General features: G+C 40.2%; 1 protein-coding gene across 3 annotated transcripts in view; it reads left to right on the forward strand.

Moving 5' to 3' along the window:
• Window positions 1-24,264, forward strand: part of SKIC3 (SKI3 subunit of superkiller complex) — a 45,573-nt gene that overhangs the window by 19,551 nt on the left and 1,758 nt on the right. For all 3 annotated transcript variants that reach the window (XM_081930124.1, XM_081930125.1, XM_081930126.1), the window contains exons 20-40: window positions 20-164; window positions 335-413; window positions 516-577; window positions 661-717; window positions 1,970-2,038; window positions 3,074-3,148; window positions 3,487-3,628; window positions 4,305-4,398; window positions 5,124-5,201; window positions 7,548-7,672; window positions 9,177-9,300; window positions 11,717-11,938; window positions 13,199-13,271; window positions 14,098-14,151; window positions 14,268-14,379; window positions 14,866-14,994; window positions 15,209-15,330; window positions 16,503-16,661; window positions 20,117-20,269; window positions 21,810-21,940; window positions 23,332-23,455. In XM_081930124.1, the coding sequence (XP_081786250.1) occupies window positions 20-164; window positions 335-413; window positions 516-577; window positions 661-717; window positions 1,970-2,038; window positions 3,074-3,148; window positions 3,487-3,628; window positions 4,305-4,398; window positions 5,124-5,201; window positions 7,548-7,672; window positions 9,177-9,300; window positions 11,717-11,938; window positions 13,199-13,271; window positions 14,098-14,151; window positions 14,268-14,379; window positions 14,866-14,994; window positions 15,209-15,330; window positions 16,503-16,661; window positions 20,117-20,269; window positions 21,810-21,940; window positions 23,332-23,455 (2,329 nt within the window). The remainder of the gene's footprint in view (window positions 1-19; window positions 165-334; window positions 414-515; window positions 578-660; window positions 718-1,969; window positions 2,039-3,073; window positions 3,149-3,486; window positions 3,629-4,304; window positions 4,399-5,123; window positions 5,202-7,547; window positions 7,673-9,176; window positions 9,301-11,716; window positions 11,939-13,198; window positions 13,272-14,097; window positions 14,152-14,267; window positions 14,380-14,865; window positions 14,995-15,208; window positions 15,331-16,502; window positions 16,662-20,116; window positions 20,270-21,809; window positions 21,941-23,331; window positions 23,456-24,264) is intronic.

A 24,264-nucleotide genomic window follows, 5' to 3' on the forward strand; every position in this document is an offset into this window, starting at 1 on the left:
GTGATTTATTTTTCTGTAGGTGTTATGGTAGAGGATTAAAACTGATGTCTTCCCCAAATACGTGGTGTGATCTTGGGATAAACTACTATCATCAAGCACAGCATCTTACGGAAATGGGCAGTAACAATAATGAGATTAGTGAGCTGCTAGAAAAATCTGTACAGGTAATTTTTAAAAACCTTCTTGTGTTCTTTAATACAGTTTACACTAATGGACCTATCACTGTGAGAAGTATTTCTATGCTATGGCTATTAAAAAACAAAAACCCTGTTGGGATAACACACAAAACATTTAACATATTGAATTACAGCACTGCACTCTCAATCTCTTCCAGTGTCTTAAAAAATCTGTGAGGCTAGACAGTGACAACCATCTATACTGGAATGCTCTGGGTGTGGTGGCCTGTTGCAAAGGTACATTTCAAAGTAAAACTTCTAAAATAATAGTCCTTCTCTTAATTGCTCAGAGTTCTGTTGAATATAGCAGAGGATGTTATAATTCGATCTGTCTTTCAGGTGTTGGAAACTATGTCCTTGCACAACATGCATTCATCAAATCTATTCAAGCTGAACAAATTGTAAGTGTTCTACACAAGTGTATCTGTTCCAAAGGCGATACAGTGATGTTAAATTTAATTTTTGTAACCTTTGTTTTGTCTAGAATGTCGTTGCCTGGACGAATTTGGGAGTCTTGTACTTAACAACTGGAAACATAGAGGTAAATAAGTATGAGTGCACATGCTACCTGCTCCAAAGACAGAGTCATAAATGGAAGGACTTAAGGATGTGCCAACTGTAAAAAAATAAAGAGTTTCTATCTTCCTGTTTTAGTGTGGTTATCAGACCATTTAAACACCAAAATGTCATTGTCAGTGTCAACCAAGGTATATTTATTGGGATGAAGAACATAGCCATTGAACATGCCGTGCCAGCATTATTGATAGCTTGTCTGTCTCTCAAAGATGTCACAAAAGCCTTTCAGAGACTGTGGCAACAAAAACCTTAAAAACTTTAACACACTCTTTTATATTGTATTTATTTTATTTATTGAATTTGTTAGTTGCTTTATCTTGCCCAGGGCAACCCAAACCAACCTACAAACAAACAAACAAACAAGCAAAACTACACATAAATACATTAAAACCAAAAGGAAAAAGAGAAACATTAAAAAAAATCTCACTGATAGGTAATGAAGGTGCCAGGCGAGCCTCCTTGAGGAGACCATTCCATGAACAGGAAGCCACCACAGAAAAGGCCCATTCTCGTGTTGCCACCCACTAGACCTCTTGTGGAAGGAATAGTAGAGGGACTTGAAGGATGCATTTATTGAAAGATGAACCATAATAGGAAGAGGAGCAAATTGTATCAAAAAGGGTGGTTCTGTGAAGGGAGAAGAGCTAACAGACTAGGACTACGCTTGATAAGAAACAGAGAAATAACTTGTGAAGGTAAAAAGTCAGGCTTTGCTTGCCTTTAGTTCCTAAGAGAGTTCATGCTTCCCTCTCAATTTCCTAAGTTTTCAGAGTTGTAAATTAGGCAAGCTAACTTTTGTTAATTGCTGCTGTTTTGCACAGAAAACAAGAATCTCTTCTCGGGAGAACTGATGCTAGTTTCTGGCCTCCATTTGAGACCTCTGTGTAATATTTTCGGGGGGAGGGGAGGTAAATATTGTCTTATTTGAGGGCCAATTTTCTGCTTACTAGAGATACTGGCAAAGCTCACTGTATCCAGGCTCATATGCAAGCTTTTTGATTAGTTCATGGGGGTGGGGACAGAAAATGACAGTGATATTTTTAAAATATTTACAATATTCAGGTTGCCACAGATTATAGCATTACCTTACATTATTTGTAAGTCAAACATGAGAGGAAGGAACAATTTCACTTGTATCTTGTAAAAATACTTAGTGACATTCTCAGCCACTGTCAGTTAATTTAACACTTCTGTATCATTTTTATATATTCTTCCAGCAAGCGCATGAAGCCTTCAAAGTAGCTCAATCCTTGGAACCCTCCTATCTAACATGTTGGATTGGGCAGGTAAGATGTTAAGCAACTTCTTTCAGATATATATATAGTCTTTTTAGAAAGCCAGGTTTTATGGTAAGCCAGCACTCATATGCAGTAACTAAACTTGCGGGAGATTGATCAGATTCAGTTTCAATATAATCATAATGCCAATCAGAACACAGATGGCATATATATATATATAATATATATATATATATATATGCCATCTGTGTTCTGATTGGCATTATGATTATATTGAAACTGAATCTGATCAATCTCCCGCAAGTTTAGTTACTGCATATGAGTGCTGGCTTACCATAAAACCTGGCTTTCTAAAAAGACTTCCTCACTATTTCCTTTCTTTTTCATTCAAATTCTAGTTCGTTGTATTCCCCTACTTTTCTTGGTGTCACCTATTCTTTTATAGTGAAACTGGCAGAAATGGATTTTGTGGCATTTCCACACTGTGCCAAGATATTGCTGTGCCTCTGGTGGTTGTTCAGAGACTGTAGCAGCACTGTTGAGAACACAGTTCAGCTTGAAGTACGGACCCTGAAATACAGTCTCCAGCACCATCAGTTTGCATTAGCTTGATGGTATAAAGATGGGTGTGCACCACTGCAGCTAAAATGGCCTCCTGTACCCAGGCAACCAGGGCAGAGGACATTTCCTCTGTGCAAGGAATCTAATCACCCATGCATCGAAATCCTAGGTCAGGCAGCCCCAAATGTTTTGGGACTACAGTTCCCATCATCCCTGACCACTGGTCCTGTTAGCTAGAGATGATGGGATTTGTAGTCCCAAAATATCTGGAGGGCCAAGTTTGAAGATGCCTGTCCTAGGTGCTCAGAGTACTAGCCTACAGGATTGGGAGTGTTACTCCTGAGCACTTAACTAGAACTGGCTGCACTGAATTTTAGTTCTATCATAGATGAATTTAGCAACTGATGGTGACAACCTGTAGTGAGGAAAAAGATAGGAATAAGCTATTTATAAAGAGGAACAAAGCTGGTGCATGTTATGTCAAATCAATGAGCTATTTTCCCCCTTTCCTTTCCCCCCCAGGCGCTCATTGCAGAAACTGTAGGCAGCTATGAAACGATGGACCTCTTCAGGCATACCACTGAACTCCGCATGCATGTAAGCACTTGACCCTGTTTCAGGTTGCAGACCATTAAACAGGAAGCTGAGGACTGTCCCAAGGCTGCCACTAGAATTTCCCATGTTCCTGGTGCACTTTGTTCAGGTGCATTATACAGATCTTCTGGAACATGGTGGCTGAGTTTGTTTCAGAGTGCATGGAATACGTTTGGGGCTTTAGCCAAATGAACGAAACGACTGGCATTTGGCTCGAACAGTATTGATCCAGGTGCTTTGTATACATTTCAGAGGAGTATAAGCTTAAAACCAGGAGTAAAAGATTTAAGGCTTCCTAGTTGTGCAGTTATTAACTCTGCTTGTGTTTTCTGTTCAATCAGACTGAAGGCGCAAAAGGTTATGCCCACTGGGTGTGCTCAACCCTGCAAGATAAAACCAACCGAAACACTGAATTGTATAAGTACAATATTCTTCAAATGAATGCTATTCCAACAGCACAGATTGCTCTGACCAAATACACAGGTAAATTTCTCGTATGTTTAAAGCAGCTGCATAGTTTCTCTTTCCTTGTAATCAGGGATGTCACTTATTTAAACCTCAGTCAAGTCAGAATGGAACCCACTGGTTTATTAACTTATGCATTATTTAGCTTTCTCGGTGGCTGCTCCCAGACTTTGGAAAACCTTCCCTAGAGAAGCGAGACTGGCTCCCTCCTTGTTGTCCTCTGTCCAGCAGGTGTGGACTTTCTTGTTCCAACTGGCTTTTAATGAAAGGGCTGGTGCCGTGTTGTTTTTATTGTAATTATTGGTGTCGTTTAAACAGATTTTACATATGTATATAGTTTTAATTCTGTCAGTATTTAATAGTTTTCAATTATTGTTTTTATTTTTATCTGTAAGCTGCCCCATTGGGGGGGGGAAAGGTGGAGTATAAATAATATGTAATGATGATGATAATAAAAACTGTGAAGTGGGGGGGAGAGGTCTGCTATTATGATTATTTTATTATTAGGCTGTGTGTCAGTATGCTTTTTATTATGTTTTATTGTTGATGTTCTGTAATGTGTTTTTAATGTTGTACACATTAAAGAGTGGTATATAGATTGTAATAATAATAATAATAATAATAATAATAATAATAATAATAATGGGTTTTTTTCTTTTCATTTTGTTTGTGTGTACATCATTTGTTATTGCAGAAAGAATCCAAAATGATGCATGTGCCTTCATAATGCTTGGTTATTTGAATGAATATCTCCAGCTGAAAAAGCAGGCCGTAGAATCCTACCAAAGGTAAACTGCTGAACAAGAGATGCTCTCTGGCAGATCATAACAAAAGGGCAGATCTGTACAGGAGAAGGCATTATTTCAGGTATTCCAGGTATAGATAGGGCTTTGTAAGTCAGTGAAAATACATTGAAGAGGAGTGGGCTCAGTAGCATGCAAGCAACTGGTGCGGTTCTTTCAGAACTGGTGTTACATGTTCCTGGCTCACCCAAGATATAGGAATTAGATATGCTAAAAATGATCAAAATATAGACAAAATCAACACTTTAAAAAAACAATTAGATGTCATAAAGTTACATGTTTGGATAGGCTTGCCTAAACAGATAGGTTTTAGCATTGAAAACAATACAATGAATGTGCCTAATATTAATCTGTCTAATATTAATCGGCAGAGAGTTTCAGAGAATAGCTGCTGTCACACTAGAAGATTGATTATTTGCAAGTGTGAAATGAACATTATTTAAATATGTATCCTGCTTCATCTTCAGTGCTCAAGGAAGATTATAAGATATTGGGAAAGATATACACCTCTGAAATAAAGGTTTTTGTCAAAAAATGCAATAAAATGGTATCCCCCCCTTCTCAATGGGGCTTGCATATCCAAGGGTTTTTTAAAAAATAATTTTAATTACTAGAATCAAGCTCCAGTTCTGAAAATTTGGATAAAGTGATCTTACTGAAATAAGTATGTAGAATTTTGAACCTTTTTTTTTTTTACATTCACTTTACAGGGCAGTTCTGCTGTTGAAAAATTCTGAAGATAAAGAGAAATACTGCATAGCAATGAGAAATTATGGCAGAGCACTGTGGTAAATCTGCTTATTTTTGGACAAATTGTTATTTTAATCTTCACCTAAAATTAAGAACTCTTATTGGCAAAAACCTTTTAATAATGAATGTGACTCTTACTGCATTCACACATTGTGCTTCTACTAGGATATGGTATTCCTGTGTCACTTGATATAATATGTTTTCATACTAATAATCCATTAAGACATAATTTAGCATATGTCAAACCTGGGATCTCCATTGAGGTATGAAACTCACTAAGTGACCTTGGACCAGTTGTCCTCTCTCATTCCAACCTACCTTACAGGGTTCCTGTGAGGATGAAACAGAGAACAATGTACTCTCCCTTGAGATTCCTGGAGGAAAGGCAGGATCTAAGTAGTAAATAAATAATGAGGAATCCCACCAGTATTTTAATTACTGAGATTTTCTGCTGTTTTCAAGGGGTGCAATGGGCTGTCACATTGTAAATGGTTTGACTTGCATTAAGCAATTGCTCTTATTAGAAGATTGCTTCATCTGCTAAATTAATTCCATAATTGATTCCAGACATTAATAGCCAAGATGCAAGCAGAATAAATGGCATTCTCCTTTGGATCCCAGCCTACACATAGAACTTAAATTGCTGAGTGTCAGTGTTTGGATATGAGTTTTTGACTAGATGGTTATATATTTTGTATCATGGGTGATTGATTTATACAGTGCCACCAGTGTGTATGGGAGGTCCCAGCCCCAGTTTAAAATTTGGCATGGGAAACAACAGAGAAGAGGTAGGATAGGGGATGTGGAGAGGTTAACATGCGGTTGTTTCAGTTGCATGTTCTTAGGCTTAATTGCAGTCTAGGTTAGAATAGGGTGTGGGAACTAGGCAGTTCTGCCCAAGGCTTCATGGAAAAGGTGGGCTTTGAAGAAGGATTTGAAGGAAGTAAGACAAAAGGTGTTGTTGTTGTTTTACCTTGATTGCTTGTATTCTGATTGCATTTTAAATAGATAGATAGATAGATAGATAGATAGATTCTTTATTGTCATTACACAAGTGCAACATTGCACAAGTGCAACGAAATTGGATGCCATCCCTTAAAAACAACAAAAGCAAAACAACAACAACAACCAAACAAACCACATTCCAGCCACACCCACACCCACACCCATCAAACTCCCAGGTCACACTATCGAGTTACAGCATTCAAAAAGGCCACAGCTCTTGGATAGAAACTATTTTTCAGTCTATTTGTCCTTGACTTGATGTTTCTATATCTCCTGCCAGAAGGCAGTAGTGCAAACAGACTGTATCCCGGGTGAGATGAATCCTGCAGGATGTTGTTTGCTTTCCTAAGACAACGGGAACCGTACAGTTCTTCCAAAGATGGGAGAGGATGACCAATAATCCTTTGGGCTGTGGTTATGACCTTCTGGAGCACCTTCCTCTCCCTAGCTGTACAACTGGAGAACCAAGCACAAATACAGTATGTGAGAATGCTCTCTATGGAGCCTCGGTAGAAGGACACCAGCAGTCTCTCACTCAGATTGTTCTTCTTTAAAAGTCTGAGGAAATAAATTCTCTGCTGGGCCTTCTTCACCAGAGCAGTGGTATTTGCGCTCCAAGTCATGCCCTGATCGACAGTCACTCCCAAGAACCTGAATTCCGCCACCCTCTCCACCCGTTCCCCGTTGATATACAAGGGCTGAATGTCCGCCTTTTTTTTCCTGTAATCCACCACCAATTCCTTGGTCTTAGCCGTATTAAGAGCCAGATTGTTCTCTCCACACCAAACACAAAGCCGCTCCACCTCGTCCCGATAGGCGGACTCATCCCCTCCTGAAATGAGCCCCACCACCGTAGTGTCATCAGCAAACTTGATGATTTTGTTGCTGGAATAGATGGCTGTACAGTCATACGTATAGAGAGTATAGAGCAGGGGACTCAACACACAACCCTGTGGTGAGCCGGTGTTAAGGCTAAGGGCTGTGGACATATGTGACCCTACTCTAACCCTCTGAGAACGTTCTGACAAATCTCATAAATAATACGTTTTCAAAGTCCATCAGTGGAGAAGCAATTTTTAAGGTAGCCAGAATTCAAACACATGGCCTTACAATTTTAGATCAGCACCTTAAATTATACTCCCATGCCTCTCTTTATAGCAGTATTCCATTTTGAAACAATTCTACAAAATTTCTGAAGATGAATCGACCAATGCACTAAGTGTTGCTCACAAATGAACTTCATCATGTTCAGTATAGTGGGTAGCATTTACTCCTTATGGGTTTTTATAGAGCTCGATTGCACCAAACCATTTGTTGTGAGCTCATAATTAGGCCTGAAATTGATATGAATGAGTTTTGTTCTTTTTCCTTCTTGAAAGTGCTCTAGGTCATTATGATGATGCCATCCAGGCTTACTTGTTGACTCGTCTCACAGAATTTGATGATATTTTAGCAATTGCCCAGGCTTACTTCAAGAAAGGACATTTCCAAGAAAGTCAGAAGGGTAAGTGTTACACATACATAACATCTCTTCAGGGTAATTAGTAGAATTTGCAACGTTAACTGGATTATGCTGCATTAAGATCACAATGTTTTGGGGGGTTTTCTATGGATAATCTCTCAAATACCTTTCTAATGCATACAGATGATACCATTTCTCTTCGTACAAATGAGATGCACTGCAGATTGGTCTATTCAATTGACCCAAGCTATAGTATAAGGGCCCATAAATTTTGGCCGATCTTAGCACCCAGCCAGAATTTGTGGTTGCCAGGATCCAAACCTCAGGGCAGAGTCTTGACTCCAGCATCACATCAAGCTTTTGCAAACCTCCTAAGCACAAGTCGTACCTTCGAAGTCAAACAGAATCCGTTCCGGAAGTCCGTTCGACTTCCAAAACATTTGGAAACCAAAGCGTGGCTTCTGATTGGCTGCAGGAAACTCCTGCAGCCAATGGGAACATGTGGAAGCCGTGTCAGACATCTGGCTTCCGAAAGAACGTTCAGAAACCAGAAGACTCGCTTCTGGTTTTTTATCGTTCAGGAGCTAGAACATTCGACTCCCAAAGCGTTTGGGAGCCGAGATACAACTGTACATCATAGAATGTTCCCAGCTCTCTTCCAGTATTGGAGCTGAAATGTGGGAGCAGGATATCATCACTGCAGTTGCTGTATGCTTAAGAGACACCTGCAGAGATCAGGGCAGAATAAATAATCCCCAGCTCTCTTCCTGAGCCCTGCCATCGTAAGATTCATGATGGAGGGTCATCCTCACGCTTTTGATGCACTCCAAACATCTGCAAAATGCAACAGGGCACAAATCTGAGCTAGGAAAAATATGCTGGGTGTGTTTGTATCATTAGGCACACTGCATTTCCAAGCTGCTTGGAATGTCTTCAAAGTGCAGCAAAACTTCAGGGATAACCATTACCTACCATCCTTTCAAGCTTAGGACAAGGCTAGTGTCATTAATTTGCCAGTGACACTTGCCAAGATAAGTATGGCAAATGTATTGGTGGACCACTGCCATTGAAGAGTTTTGACTAAACAGCTTTCTCAGCTAGGTATTCTGTATTTGTTTGCAGTCAACTCAGATAGGGCAAAACTTGCTATTTCCAGTCATGCTCCCTCGGTCAAATTATGATTGTAAGCTTGAGAGTATGAGCCAAAATTGCAAGTTGGATAATATGAGTACACATCCTCACTGGACCACTTCAGATATTACTTTGCCCTTGGGATCCTGCCTGTGAGATTAGGGCAAGTTTAAGGCTTCTGCTCTCTCCTACCTGAAAGAATAATAAGCTGGAAACAAAATACAAAACTCTGTTTTGATGCACTTAGAAATTCCTATTCTAACCAAATGAGTGATATACAAACAGCCCATTACAGAATATGTTTTTTAATGTATTGTGCTGCTTGTCTTAGGGGAAATCAAGGCAATAGTTGAGCATGGTTCCTTTTTTTGCTATTGTTTTGAATTTTTAAGCGTCGTTCCTATTTTATTACTAGCTTATGAGAGAGCACTCTCTGTTGCCGAATGTGAGCAAGACAAAGCCTATATCCTAACGGCCCTTGCAATAATGGAGTACAAGCAGGATCAAGTGGATGGTGCGAAAACCCTCTTATTTAAGTGGTATGTAATAGGTTCTTGCATTTACAGAAGTCAATAATTAAAGTGATTTTCTTGTACTGCAAAATATTTTCAGAAACACACACACACACACAAAGGAACAACCCCTCCCGCCCCCGCAAAAAAACCCCAACAACCCACATTCCTGTTAGCACTGTATATGCCTTACTAGCTACAAAATGTAAAGTAACAGTTGAGAAAAAAAGAATGCAACTTGGGAGGGAGTAGAATGCCCTACTTGGGTGGAATGGCATGATAGAGCCCTAAAGAGAAGCACCCCTTTTAGGTGGAAAGGGTCCACAGCAGCATTTTGTTGTAGATCCTGCAGTAAACTGAGTAGCTAAAATACCTCCTGATTGAAAGCAAGATGGGGATGCCCCAGAACAAGACAGCGGCTCTTCATACTAAGAGGACTTTCTAGGTATGCAGAAACACATAACTTTGTGAATTTGAAGAGAGCCCTGTTTAAAAATATCCCCAAACAGGATAAGAAGGACCCCTTCACTTTCTACTCTTACAGACAGGGGAGGAGCTCCTAAGGACTCCTGCTGTCAGGCTTCCTACAGGCATCTGGTTGGCCACTGTGAGAACAGGATGCTGGACTTGGTGGGCCGTTGGTCTGATCCAGCCGGGTCCTTTTTATGTTCTTAAGGAGCCAGAACTTGTAAAGATTGATTGACTCAAGCACTGAGAGGAGCTGAGAATGGAGAGTTAAGATGTCAATTGAAAAGTCATTTTATCTCTGTGTGTGTCTCTCTTGCTGCTGCTCCTCTTCCCGTCCCACCTCCTGGGCAGTATTCAGAGGTCTGAACAATACTTGTAATGTTCCTTTTCCAGATTTACTGGAGCCAATATTCTGTTGCCGGTCCCACTTATATTCACCTATTTGGAATGTTTTGCATTAACTTCATTTGCCCTATTAATTTTTTATTTTTTTTTGTAAAATGTCTTTGAACAGTCTACAGTGGTACTTCTGGTTACGTACTTAATTCGTTCTGGAGGTCCGTTCTTAACCTGAAACTGTTCTTTACCTGAAGCACCATTTTAGCTAATGGGGCCTCCCACAGTCGAGAGATTTCTGTTCTCATCCTGAAGCAAAGTTCTTAACCTGAGGTACTATTTCTGGGTTAGCGGAGTCTGTAACCTGAAGCATATGTAATCTGAAGCGTATGTAACCCAAGGTACCACTGTACTATGAAGCCTTCAGATGATGGAACTGATAACTGGAAGCAGAAAAGGGGTGCAGAGATTTGGGTTCAGTACCAAAATGCAACATTTGGGGGGGCAGACTTTGTTAACATGGATCAGAAATTCTTGCCTGTAGCCATTAGACCTCAGATTTCCTGAAATACCAAAGGATTCTGATCAACTATTCTTCAGGCCTGGAGCACTTGGTAACCTAATACAAGAAAATGTGAATGCTCACCACTGCAACACCATTCTTGTTTTAGCCATCTGTTGAATCACTAAGAGCATCCTACACAATATTAGTCATTTATCTTAGAGAGTAATGGTAAACATGCATCGTTTTATCAGGAGGAGCAAAGCAGTGCTGTAAAATGTAGACTTATTGCTCTAGAAGCTAAGTTTTATATTGCTTCAGTAAACCGGCTGTAATAAATGAAAATGAATGTAGTTTCCATCTCCTGTTAAAAAGAAGAAAAAGAACAGCAGTCTTGCCTGGAAATAGGGGAGAACAGCCAACGCTCAAGGTTGTTTCACTGTTTTTCTACATATCAATTTTCTTTCCAGTTTTGATGAGTCATGATTTTTAGGTCATTCCCCCCCCCCCCCCAGTTGCCAACAGGAGATGTTGTTAAAAGTATAATACAGCTGGTCTTTGCATTGATTTTTCATTTGCAATCAAAACATTAGCTACAAAGGATACTGCCTCCAACTAGCATTACACTGCCCCAGATGATCTCAAGGAGGTTGTATGTGAAAAGGTTTTTAGGGGAAAATATAATTCACAACTCAGTAGGTTATGGGTTGTAGATTCAGCAGCAGGCCAGGAGAGTAGTGTCATGAAAATAAAACTTGGCATTGCCAGTAATGTGAATCTTGTATATCTGCAAGATTCTGTATGAGTGCACTAAAAAGATGTAGTTACTTGTTAGTAGTAGAACTTCAGCTATCTTGATCTGAGGATGGGCATACAAGGCTGACTTAAACAAAGTCAGACCATTGATTCATCTATCCCAGACCTATGTATTTAGGTAGAGGCCTGCATTCTTGACTTATCCAGTTAAAAGAAGCAATTGGTGATGGTAGGATCTAAACCTGGGGATCGTCTACGTATGGAGCACAACATTGCATTCTACTCCAAGTGAACTCTAGCCCATGTGAACAACAGATCCTTCATGTTTTACTTCATGGTAATAGTGCAGTGAGTAACCATTTATCTGTGTTGTATTTACAGCTCTATATTACAGGAACCTAATATAGCAAGTCTGCAAGCTCTGTGCGCTTTAGGGCTGATAAGGCAGGATGCTACACTTGCAACGGCAGCTCTGAAAGAATTATTAAAGCTAGCAGAAAGAAAGGATGATGTTTATGAGAGGTGCCTTCTTACATCAGCTGTCTATGCATTACAAGGCAGAAATCTGGCCGTTCAGAGACAAGTTTCAAAAGCTGTTCACAGGTATGTAATCCGTACTTTCCAAAATGAATTGTCTTGCATTTGTATCCCTCTGTTCCTCCAAGGAGTGCTCTTTTGACATAAAACCACCCTGCAAGGTAGGCTAGGCTGGAAAGAAGCTTGCCAAGACTGCCCTATGAGTTGCATACTTCAGTTGAGCTGAGTAGAGATTTGAACTTTTACACTGGGGTATGTTCATTTTTTATTCAAAGTCAAACTTTTTCTTCTGGGTGTGTTCTCTATTTCATTTCATGGTGGTGCAGAGAGTTCTTATCAAGCCATTAAGTAGCCAAATTCTGTGAAGTGAAATTTCCCAACTTAATGTGGATAACTGATTAAATTTCAAAAGCACTAGGCGCAATTGAAACAAATGAACCTGCTTGGAAACAGATTTTTCAAAACTCCTATGTCGGCCCTTCTTGTCCTCTCTAAAGAACCATTTCTCTCTTGCTTCAATAACTGAGGGTTATCTAATTATTATTTATTAGCTTTTCATCTGATAAAGCTGGAGTGTGTTGCAACTACCTAATCTTCATACTCAGTTGATTGCTTTCCCCATATTCCTGTTAAATATTTTATGCTAAAAATAGTAGCAGTGAAATTGTAACATTTCATGCTGCTCCTTTTGATAATATTTAATTTAGGAACAATCATCTTGTCTGTATAAAATCTCAGCACGGTATCTAATCAGATATCAACTAGTAATAACAAATTCACAACTGTGAGACTCATAGCTTAGTTCACCTCCAATGCATTATTATCTAAACCCAAAAACTAATAAACATTTGCAGTGAGCTCTATTGCACTCCAGTTCTGTTATCAGGAGTACAGAACTGTCCAAATTTCAAAATGGCAAGAAAAAAAAGTTACTTTCTGTTCTGGCTAAAAATAAATCCCAACTCACTTGATCAGATCCATCACTAATTGCAACTGATAAGAGAAATGTTTTTTGATCTTGAGTAACTTTTGCTCCCTTATTTGAAACCTTGACCTGTCAGTATAATTTTGAGATTTAAAACTTAATAACCTAATTTTTATGTACCTTGATCTTAGACTAATTCCTGCACTTGATTATGGTCCCGTCCCCCCAATTCTTAAACTATTAGCATTTTATAAATGAGGGCTTCCTTTTCCCTTGTAAGTTAGAAATTGCTGACTTAGAAGCAATCAGTTAGAGAGCAAGTTGTATAACTTCAGTCCATGTTGATTGGTTCTGCTAGTGCATAGGATGGCAATTTAAAACTGCTGTGCTCTTTTCTCTAGCAACCCAGATAATCCTGCCCTGTGGTCTCTCCTGTCCCAACTGGTACCTCGGTATACACCACAAAATGCAAAGGTGAATATGCATAGGTTGAAATAGAATCAAGGCATTTATTTATATGCTGAACTATCATTAAATAAATAAGAACTTGGCACCAAGAACTGTGTGCACAACTGTTAATTGTTTAGACCATTGCCCTTCAAGATGATCTGCTTGCCAAATTGGCATTTAATGTTACACATTCCACTTTTTTACAAATAAGTTTATAACATCTCTATATATCAGTTGTGCCCTCAGGTTGCATTTACCAACCTGTGCAGAATTCCCTTCACCCTTTATTCCTCTTCTCAGAAGGGTAAGATGTAAGGATGAACGGTCACTGCTACTGCAGAATCGTTCAGCACATGGAGTTCCCTGTCTCAGAGCCAAGCTGGATACGATGTTTGTCGCATAGCTTGCCTTTGCATAGCTGGTTTTTCTTCTACAAGTAGTTTGTGTGGAGGGGAAGCTAAATTGGGACCATGTCATGGTTGTGGTGGGCTTTTTAACCCCTTGCTCCTGCCTCATTCCCATAAGGAATTGCCCCATGCCTGTTGTTTGCAGCAGGAGAAGGGCTTTCCTTCCAACGCAAATAGGGTGAAGAGTGCTTCTGCCTCTGCTTGTTCCCTCCATGGGATGGGACGTTGCCAGCAAATATGTAGAAAAAAGGAGGAGCAACTTATAGCTTGATTCTTCCCCCCCCCCCAATCATTTTAAGAAGTCAGAGTATTTAAACATACAAACTTATTTGACATTTCCACATGCGTACATCCAAAGGGCAGAAGAATTATCTAACTTAATTGATGCCTCAGACTTCTAATACTCTGTCATACCATAATCAGATCAATATTTTATCTTGCAGGGTGGGGCTGCTGCAGGAACTATTGCTCATATTCACGATTTAAACCACGGAAAGGTTAATATCTTCCCTTATCAAAATATTTTTCTACATTGAGAATTTAGAGTGATGCTTTTCATTAGACAAGGAATAAATTTAAAGTTCTCTTTTGCTGTGCATGCACCCTTATTTAGAGAGCCTTGCTGAACACTGCAGTTAATCAGTTGGCGTTAGGATGCCACACAGCTGAAAGTAAAAAGAACAATCCATTGAAGAATATCCAAAAGGCAGTCCATCTTTCTCCAGGTAACTTTTACTTCTAAATCCTTAATTTTAAACCAGATTCAGGGCTGTAGCTGAGTAACATAATAAGTTAGTTTTTCTGGGACACTAAAAAATCTTGGCTCTAAACATTGATTCATAGAAAGTGAAGTTACTGTTAGCCCACCACTCTTAATGAGCAAAGGCAATAAACATTTTCATAATGAACTCCCCAATTTTATCTGTCTGCAAAATGAGCAGTTAACCGGATGATGATGATTACTACTACTATTACTACTCCACTTTTTTCCAAGGCAGCTGACAGATTAAAAACAGAATTATTTAAAACCGTAGAATTACAGGATTAAACATTTATAGAATTAAAACTGAATGTCAGTTTTTTTAGTATCTTGGGCATGCAAACTTCTGGGGATTTATTCATTTTCTTTGGTTTTTGCATCACTAAGTACACTCTCTTGTATAACTGCTTAGTGTGCCTTGAAAATGACAGTTCTCTCATGTTTATTTCAGATAACCCTGCTTCTTGGGCTGTGCTCCTGGCTGCTTGCCATGCTGAAAACACCATTGTTTGCCTGCATAATACACAACCCAAGAGGACAGATTTGGAAAAAACGATGGTAGCTACAATCTCAGCTAAAAGTGAGGCCTTGCATTGTTACAAATAGTTACTTACGAGAGGAAACCTTTAGAAATTTTTCTTCTCATTTGAAATGATTAGTGAATGAGAGTACCTCTTTTATCAATGTTGTTGATGTTTGATGTTGGTTGATTTATAAAAAATGTAATAATGAATACCACTTTATGTAGGTGCAGATTGGGCTTTGACAAATAATGGCCTTTACATGTTTTCTAGTCAAAGATAAGGATCTTCCAACTTCTTATGCCCAAGCTCTTGAAGAATGGTCTCTTTTCCAAGCTGTTACTAGCTTAAATGAGACAGGTAGAACTTCGGAAGCTGAAGCGCTCTGTACAAAGGTATGCATTAGTACTAACTCAGTTATCAGCAGTTAGGGTTGCCGTTTGTCCTGTATAATACAGGACTGTCCCGTATTTCAATGTTAAATGCTATGTCCTGTATTGATACAGGTTTGTCCTGTAGTTCAGGTCTTCTCTCTCTCAAGTTAGGGATCCTCTTCAAATTCATGTGTGTGAAAGGGTGTTTGCAAGGTCATGCATTTAAGCTCTGAGTAGCCAAGCACAGACAGATTTAAGAATGCATGAGAGTAAAACTGTATCAAAAGAACAGCTGGATGCATGGCTGTAGTTATTACAGGTGTGAGAGTGACTTTAGTTTTCCTTAAACAGACAAGTTTCACTTCAGAATTGCTAATAAATGTATTAGCTTGAAATGGGCAAGCCTTTGCCAGTTTTCCATCTCTACCACAGTAAAAGAAATAAATGATGTGCTGACGCTTGTCCCTAGCCAATATTGCGTAATAGCTGAGAAAAGTTTCAAGAGACAAGGTCACAAAGGTGCAATGAGTATTTAGCGCAGAGCTTTCCAAACTGTGTGTCGCGACATGTTAGTGTATCGGCTGTAGTGTGTAGGTGTGTCGCACAAGCACTCTTCACACTCTTCCTGGGTAGTTTAACCTCTGGTTTGCTAGTAAAACTGAATTACTGTGTCACGAAATGATGTGTGTCCAAAAAGTGTGTCACCAACTTGAAAAGTTTGGAAAGCTCTGATTTAGTGAGTGATTTCTGACACATTTCGGTTGTCTTCTTTAGGGGGATTTATTCCAGGAGTTGGCCAGACACAAATGTTATTGCCTTCTGGGAAAATATGTTTGGAGTCACATCTCATCTGTGTAATGGTTGTGTCTGGGTTTGTTTGGCAGCACAGTTCTTTTGCCAAAAAGTACTGGGAATTATTAAATGTCATGGTGATTTTGGTTTCAGTGGGGAAAGTATTGACTGGCTTGTTGAAAAAGAACTGTATCTTTTGAGCCTTCTCCTCTTGCTTCTTTCCTGTTGTTAGAGAAGCAACACTATTCCCCCCACCCCTTTTGCTTACGGATTGACAGATGAGCATGCCGTAGTTCCTCTGAGTCACTCCAAGTTACACTGTTCACATGAAGGCACTACTTTCCTTTGAAACTGCTTCGAATGATTTTCTGTGTTCAACTCAAAATGTTGTTTGCCTCTAGGGATTGAAAATGTTCCCTGAACAGCCAACTTTATACTTGCTTTTAAGGCAAGTTCAGTGCAAACCACTTTGGCAGTCTCACAAAGAGCTTCCTGATGCAATCTTGGAAGAGCTCCGGAAGGCAGTGATGTCCAACTCTTCTTCAGTTACAGCTTGGCATGTAAGTTTGGATGTGCTTTTTTGCCCTGCGGTTTTGGGTCTCTTTATCATATGATCACAATGTGGTATAATAGCAGCTGGTAGTACGAAAGTTGAGAAACGCTGCACTTGAGAGCTGCACCTAAACACAACCTAGAAGTAACTTCCATTGAAATCTGTCTGGAAAGCAGACAAAATCAGCTCGAGCTTTTTTTGAATCACACAAAACTTGGAAAGTCTCAGCCCATGGGAGCTGTTCTGCCACCATCACCAGCCTCTCATGTGCCCTTCTCTACACTTTCCTGTGCTTACCAGATTGTGAGGTGAAGCCAGGAGGAAGGCAGACTCAATGAGCTTGAGAAAAGATGGGCGAGGGCTCTTTCCATGCAGTTAATGGGAACAATGAGGTGTAGTTTTGTATTCCTCCTGCTTCGTTTTATAGAAGAAACGTTTTTCAAACCAGTTCCCTGAGTTCACATCATTAATGCATGTTCTGAGCATACTCAGAAAAGCTCTCATTGCAGAGATTCAGGAACTTAGACTCTTTGAGCTGCTGTTTCCTCTTGCCTCTCCCAGCTCTTAACTTGGCAAGCTGGGAAGCGATGTGAGAAGGAAAATTGGTACAATACTGAAGCTGCACTATTATGAGCAGAAATAAAACGGGGAGGGGGAGGGCATTGGTATTGGCTTATAATAGCTTGGGCATTTCTGAATGAGGAGAGTTGTTCACACAGGCAAACACATGTGTGAATGCTCCTCTGGTTTTCCTCCTGGCTTCTTAGTGCTTCTGATCCCTGTTTATATTCCAGTATATTGAAATATTGAGTTCTCTGATCCATGATTCCAAAAAGTTTCCCCTTTTGTAGTGCTGGATAATCAGTGATGCTTATTGGCTGCCATGCTGGAGTCATCCAGAAGAGGCCAGCTAGGGTCACATGACACATATTTGATTGTCTTTCCCCCAGTTCTGTCCATGCCTCACCTCTGCTTCAAGGCTTTTCACAGCAGCAATTCCTACCACCAATTCTTGTTTCTTTCTTCATTCTATATACTACTCAGCACTTAGCTTTAACTCAGCAGTTTGTCCTTTTCTTACCATAGCTCCTGGTCTTAAAAAAAATATCATTTCTTGTTTTACTTATTTTGTCTTTCACCTTTTCTTCACTCTTGACTATGTCATCCATTGGAAGAAGCATCTGGAGCTACCATTTGTTAAATGAAAGCCTTTAAAAATAGTGGGGGGGGGGGGGAGAGCCAAGCCTGTAGTAGACAGATGTTGTGTATGGCAGTGGTCACCAGTGGGGCTAGCTCAAGTCAGATTGCAAAGGGGATTGCAAGGCAGATGAAGGTGCATCCGTAATCGGGGGTTGTTTAAGTCCAATCATGAGAGAGACAAAGGTGCATCCGATTGTGACATGTTTTTTTTGCAACTGAAGCAAGCCTTACAACTGAGCTGTTTAGCCGTCGTGGCACCTTTGACATCACACTACTTAAATCAATAGAAGTTGACATGACAGCATGTAGAAGAACAGATACTGCAAATTAATCTTGCATCAGCACATTGGCCCTTAGTAGCTTCTTCAGCTGGTCGTTTAGAATTAAAGCCTTGAGATTTTCTCTTTGATGCCATTTTTGTGCAGATAAATGCACTTGATACATTGCCCAGAGTAGATGGCTTTTTGCATTTTATTGTTGCAAACAAAGATGTTTTAATGTCAGAGCCAAGAACTAAAAGAACAAAAGGTAGTTAAGCACTGAGCTGTTGTTTCACTCTTTCTTGACAACAAAAGCTTTAGATCACAGATCTGCACAGGGAAGTCATTTATGACTAAGAATTATTCTGTTCTCCCAGGGATTCCGCCCCCCATTCACGTACTTCCCCTTTCCTCCTTTGAAATTCCTCCAATATTACCACTACTAATGTGGGCCAATCACCAAGTCATAAAAGGAGAATAGCTTGCTTGGGAAAGAGCTACATAGGGGCAACCGCCATTAGCCCAGCTTAATCTTGTTTGGCAGTCATGTTACGTAACAGAACTTTGCTTAACAATTTTGATTTTGTCAATATAGGCACATCTAGTGCACTCTCTCTTGGTTCTCTCTGTTTGCTCACATAAAATAAGTTTCAACTTCTACAGTTCCTCGCCAGCATCATTCTTTTTAAAAAAAAGTCATTCTAACAGTTGGACTATTATTGATTAGACTGGAAAAAAATATAGGAATTTCAGTACTCTGTGCCTGAACCACATTAATACTGAACAAGTGGAACTTGCAACAAGTCATTGCAGTGTGGACTGCTCCAACCCCTTGAACAGATAAAGCTCAGCAGGGGTATGTAAAGTGTAGGAGCACAAGGGGAATTGTGAAGAGATTAAAGGAACTCAGCCAGGTAGAGCAGTTGGTGAGTGACCAGCCCTTAAATCAGGCATGAGGAACTTTTGGCCCTCCAAATGCTGCTGAACTTGGCATCCGTGGCTGGTAGAAGCTGCAGTTTGCAACGACTGGAAGACCAAAGATTGCACACACCAGCCCTAAATAATTACTTACATGTCTGAATGGAGCAGAGGCAAAAATGCAATTATAGTGACTTAGACCTAAGTGTTGTGTGGGAAATGAGGTCAGATTATGATATAATGAAAAATGAAAATGCAGATGGATTTGGTAAAACCTTATTGTTGCAAGAGTTAAATTCTGTGGTTCTGTCATCAGACTGTGAGTTGGATGTGCTGAGCAGACGGGCGAAAACTTTTCAGGGGGAGGATTTAGCTGTTCAGCACCATGATCAGCTCCTCTCAAGCCGTTTCCCAAATGCGTGTGCTGAGTTAGGATAGCTGGAGTGCCAGTATATCCCAGGTTAACGATGGCTGTGTGAGTGCCCACAAAAATAAATAAAAATAAATAGAGAGCACCAGAGTCAATTGTGTGGGAGTCATCTGCTTGTCTGGTAGCAGCTACCTGATTTTGCTAATCTGTTTTGGCTAGTACTAGGACCAACATAGGCTCCTTGTGGCTAGCAGATGTTACACATGCTAAGTCAGAACTTATTATACTCGCAGAAACCCTCTTGTCTGGTGGGTATGTCTCATATGCAGCAGGTTAATAATCCTGTTTTATGCTATGATCTGTGGCACTTAAATGGAGAAGCTGCCTGTCATCTTTAGTTCCCCCCTCCTTTCAGTCCCAAATTAGGTTGCAAATTCAAACTATGTGCAAATTCATTTACCTTTTCCAGCTCTCAGATCTATTTTACCCAAATCTAATAAGTCAGCCAGGAAAGCTCTATATAGAATTGCAGATTATAGTTTGAAGAAATGGTATGTCTCTTCTGCAGATGCTTGTATTTTTACTCAAAAGTAATCTTCACCATTTGAGAGTTTTGTTTTTAAAAGAATATTTAATAGAATTATAAGACAAGGAATTTGATAGGCAGTAGGAGTAGAAAAATATGAAATCTGAACTTTGCTCCTCTGCTTTCAGTGGTTGGCTCAAGTGTACCAGTCACAGGGAATGATGGTTGCAGCAGAGATGTGTTACCGGAAGAGTCTGCAACTGGCATCTCAGCAGGGCCACTGGAGTGGAAAGCTCTCTAGTCTACTAAGGCTTGCTAAGCTTGCCCTGGAAATCTGCATGGTAAGAGAGCCAAATTAATAAATATGTTGTATATGTGGGGCTGCCTTTGAAACCAGTTTGGAAACTACAGAAACAAGTGCAGAATTCAGCAGCCAGCTTATACACCAGGACCAGAAGGTCTGAGCATATCACACCAATTCTGGCCTGGCTGCATTGGCTACCAATTAGTTTACAGGTGCATTTCAAAGTGCTGGTTTTGCATGAAGCAGCTGAGGACCTCAATACCCCAAGGGCCTCTTGTCCCCATATGAATCAGCCTGGACCTTCCTGTCTTCATCAGAGGCCCAAATCCATGTGCCTCACCTGAGAAAGTTGCAAAGGATGGCCACACAATAATGGCCTTTTTCAGTGTCCCCTCCCCCCTGGTTTCTGGAATGTTTTTCTAGGGAACTATCATAGTCCAGGTTTAGGTGGCAGGCTTAAGGCATTTTTATTTACCTAGTAGTTAAGTTAGTCTCTGCTGTAGTGCTCATCTTTGTCCTTATTGTGTTGCTTAGGAATTTTATATTGCACATTGCTTTAAATCTTATGGGTTTAAATTGATTTTATCTGTTTGTATTTTATCCTCGTAAGCTGCTTTGATTCTTTAAAAAAATAAAAGAAGTAGTAATAACAATATGATAAAATGAACTGATTGCATGTGAACTGAGTTTAAAATGTAATATGGTGCTTCTCATCTCACAATTGTGCGTAAGATAGTGCTCTAGCTTCCAGCAAGATAGATTACAGGCTATTTCAGTACTATATATGGATTCCTAACATTTGGATAGCTGGAATAATGAAAGTTCAAAATGTGCTTGTCCAACACTTTGGTGACAGCCAGAACAGTAACTCTGGCTTAAGCACTATTTGGAAAAGGCTTCAACTCGTCTGCATAAATTACCATTCCATCTGACAGTATGAAATACTGCTTTTACCCTTCCTTTCATAATTATAAGTGAAATCAAGCAGCTGGGGGAAGTGTTGCTATTTTCGTAATACATTTTCTCTGAAGGTTGATCAGCAGAAATACCCTTATGCAATTTGTATGGATGAACCATTTTGCCCGTACATTTTGATTCTGTTTGTGGATTCAAAAGTACTTCATCCAACATGTTGCATTAATTTAATTGAAGCTGGCAAGTGAGTTTTCTAAGAGTTGATCTATCACTGTCCAGGGATTTTTCTGTGATGAGAATGATCAGAGATCATAATCATCATGATTAAGAATCAGGTGAAACTTTCAAAATGATATTTATACATTACGTCACACTTCCCCTTGTCCAGGATAGTATTTGAAACTATCAGTTGAAAGCTGAAAATACATTTTTTTTTAAAAAAACCAACAACCTCTAGGAAGATAGATTGGTAGTCCTGGTTGTTCTGTTACATCAGCAGTTCTAGGAAGCCGTTTTATTACATTATAATTCAAAGCTGCAGGTCATAATTATCTATGTGGTACACGGGTAAGCAATCTGTCATGCAACATCGCAATTAAAACCACTGACCATTATGACACAATGATATAAAACATTGTTTTTAAATTTGTTTTTGTTTAAAGGGTAATATTTCAAATGATCACTGGCCCTCCCTGGTTCAGGAAGCCACAACAGAAGCTTTGAAGCTTTCCTTCTGTCCGTTGGGTGTTCTGTTGCAGGCGCTTCTGCAGTACAACCGCAAAATGGGGTCAAGGTGTGCATTGATCTGTATGTTATGTGTTAACTGTCTATGCATTTTGTCAGCATTTTGGCTATAATTAAAATATACCTAATGTAACATGCCCATATGTTCTAATTCAGAAAATGTCCGGATGGTAAATTTTATAAAGCAAAACCTTATTAAAATCCTGTTCTTTATAAGGAGGCTAAAGTGTAGAGGGAAACCACAGGTTTTCCACTGCAATAAGATACAAAATAGGCGGATGGAAGATTTTAAAAAAACACCCATGATGGTAAAGATCCAGAGAAGCTCTCTGTTCATAATATGAAAATGAGGCTTGCAATTGTAGATTTTTGTGAAGTTTCCACTGACTTGCTACCTCAAGAGCAGGAGCTACTAGAGGGAGAGCAAACATTTCTAGATGCACATTCAGTTATTTTACTCCAGGAAAGTCCTTGCAGAGCTTATCTTGTTCTCTAAATGACAGCGTAAGTCCAGCAAGCCCCTGGCAGGGCCTCTTAGCTGGCTTAACCCTCTGAGGCCTGGAGCAAGTGTATCTAGCTGCGCCCCCCATGGACCTGTTCTAGGGGGTGGCAAAGCTCTAGCCCATGGGTCTGATTATCTCATGAGGCGGCTTTCAAAGGAACATGGCTACAAAGGAACAATCAGGACATTAAAGTTCCTGATTGTTCCTTTGTAAGTGGGGATCACTGACAATTGCACTGTGTCCCTTTGCAGGTGTGGTTTGAATTCAAACCATACCACTAAGCAGACTTCAAAGTGAGTCACTGTAGCCACTGGTCAGCTGGGCTCCTCTGCCCGCCTGCCGTCAAATTTCACTCTCAGAGGGTTGTGAAATGAAGGTTTGTATCCAATAAAGTAATTTTATTGCACAAGGACTTCCAACTGCACCATGGGATGTTCTCTTCCTACATATCTCCCCCAAATCTGTTCTGGAGGTTTCTGCAGCCCTCGGGAGCAGATTGGAGGACACAGGGAGAGGAGAGGAAGTCCCATTGTGCAGGTAGAAGTCCTTGTGCTAATAGGCTTGTCCCTAATGAAGTCATCTTAAGGTTCCAGCCCATCAGCAGGATCCAGTTCTCCAGTTCTTGCATGCAAATTATTTGTTGAATCACAACAAAGCAGCCTGACATAGTGATATGTTCCATTGAGTCCATGCAGTAGGAGATTAGTGACATGTAACAGGTTGTTCTAATGGAGTGGTCCACTATTTTCTTTTTGCTCCAGCAGCAGGTTTGCTCCCTGCTCTTTTGTTGCAAGTGCCCCAGATTTATGTAAGAACTTGCTGTACAGATGCAAATTTTGCTTTTTGAAAGCAAAGTTGAAACCTGAGCCCTTCCAATGCTATAGACTCACTCTTGTTTTCTCATCGCATTTTGCAACGTTTTCTGTTTCCTTTGTAGGGAAACTCGCCGCATGCTAGAAAGAGTGGTGTATCAACCTGGGTATCCAGAAACTGTCGCATCAGTTGCCCGGTGGTATCTCTTAAGGCACTTGTATGCCAAAGATGATTATGAATTAATAGATGTGAGTAGCGCTTACCTTTTGAATGCTTTTTATCTTAGGAATTAGATAGGGCCACATGGTTCTCCTAAGTACTAGAGAGCAGGAGGGCTCGTGGGCTGCCTGCCTTGCTGCATCCCAAGTACGCTGTTGTCAGGGACAAAATGTCAGGTGTACTGATGCTTTAGCAGAGGGAGCGTGTTCATCTCCCTCAGTAGAAAAATTACTATGGGAACATAGCTCAGAGGTAGAATATACATATTAGGCCTTTGTAGCCTGGAATCAGCCACATGACCTCCTTTGCTTATGACCTATGTTGTAGTCTTGTTGGTGAGCAACAATGTGGAGTGGGAGACCAGCCCACCAGAAGAGTCTCTGAGGAGTACTTGCCTAGAGAAAGAGTCAGCATCCAAAGTCAGGTCCAGTCCTAGGGTCAGGGAAACAGCATCCATGTGCTTAGACCGTCCAGGGGTCAGGGAATCCGATGATCAAGGGTCAAGACGAGCAGGAAGCAGCAAGGTAGGGCCAGGAACTACAAGTGCTGTTTCCAGCATCTAACTGCTGGTGGAAGCTCTGCTTACGAAGGCTGAAGCCAGCTGGTTCTCATCAGCACCTTTCCCTCTGTGTCCCTGAAGGCTGATCAGCTGCAGGTGGAGTCACTTCCTTCTCCCCCTTCAGGCTGCTGTTCAGCAGGCAAAGCTGACTCCTGGCCCATGACAACTTCTATGGAACGCTAGTCCTTCTTGGTCATTGAAATTAATTAACATAACTAAATTAGGTTCCTTAATTTTAATATACTTACTCTGAGTTGGACTAGCATTGGCTACAATAAC

The sequence above is a fragment of the Podarcis melisellensis genome (genome assembly GCF_964234715.1).
Source record: "Podarcis melisellensis genome assembly, chromosome: 11".
NCBI lineage: Eukaryota > Metazoa > Chordata > Lepidosauria > Squamata > Lacertidae > Podarcis > Podarcis melisellensis.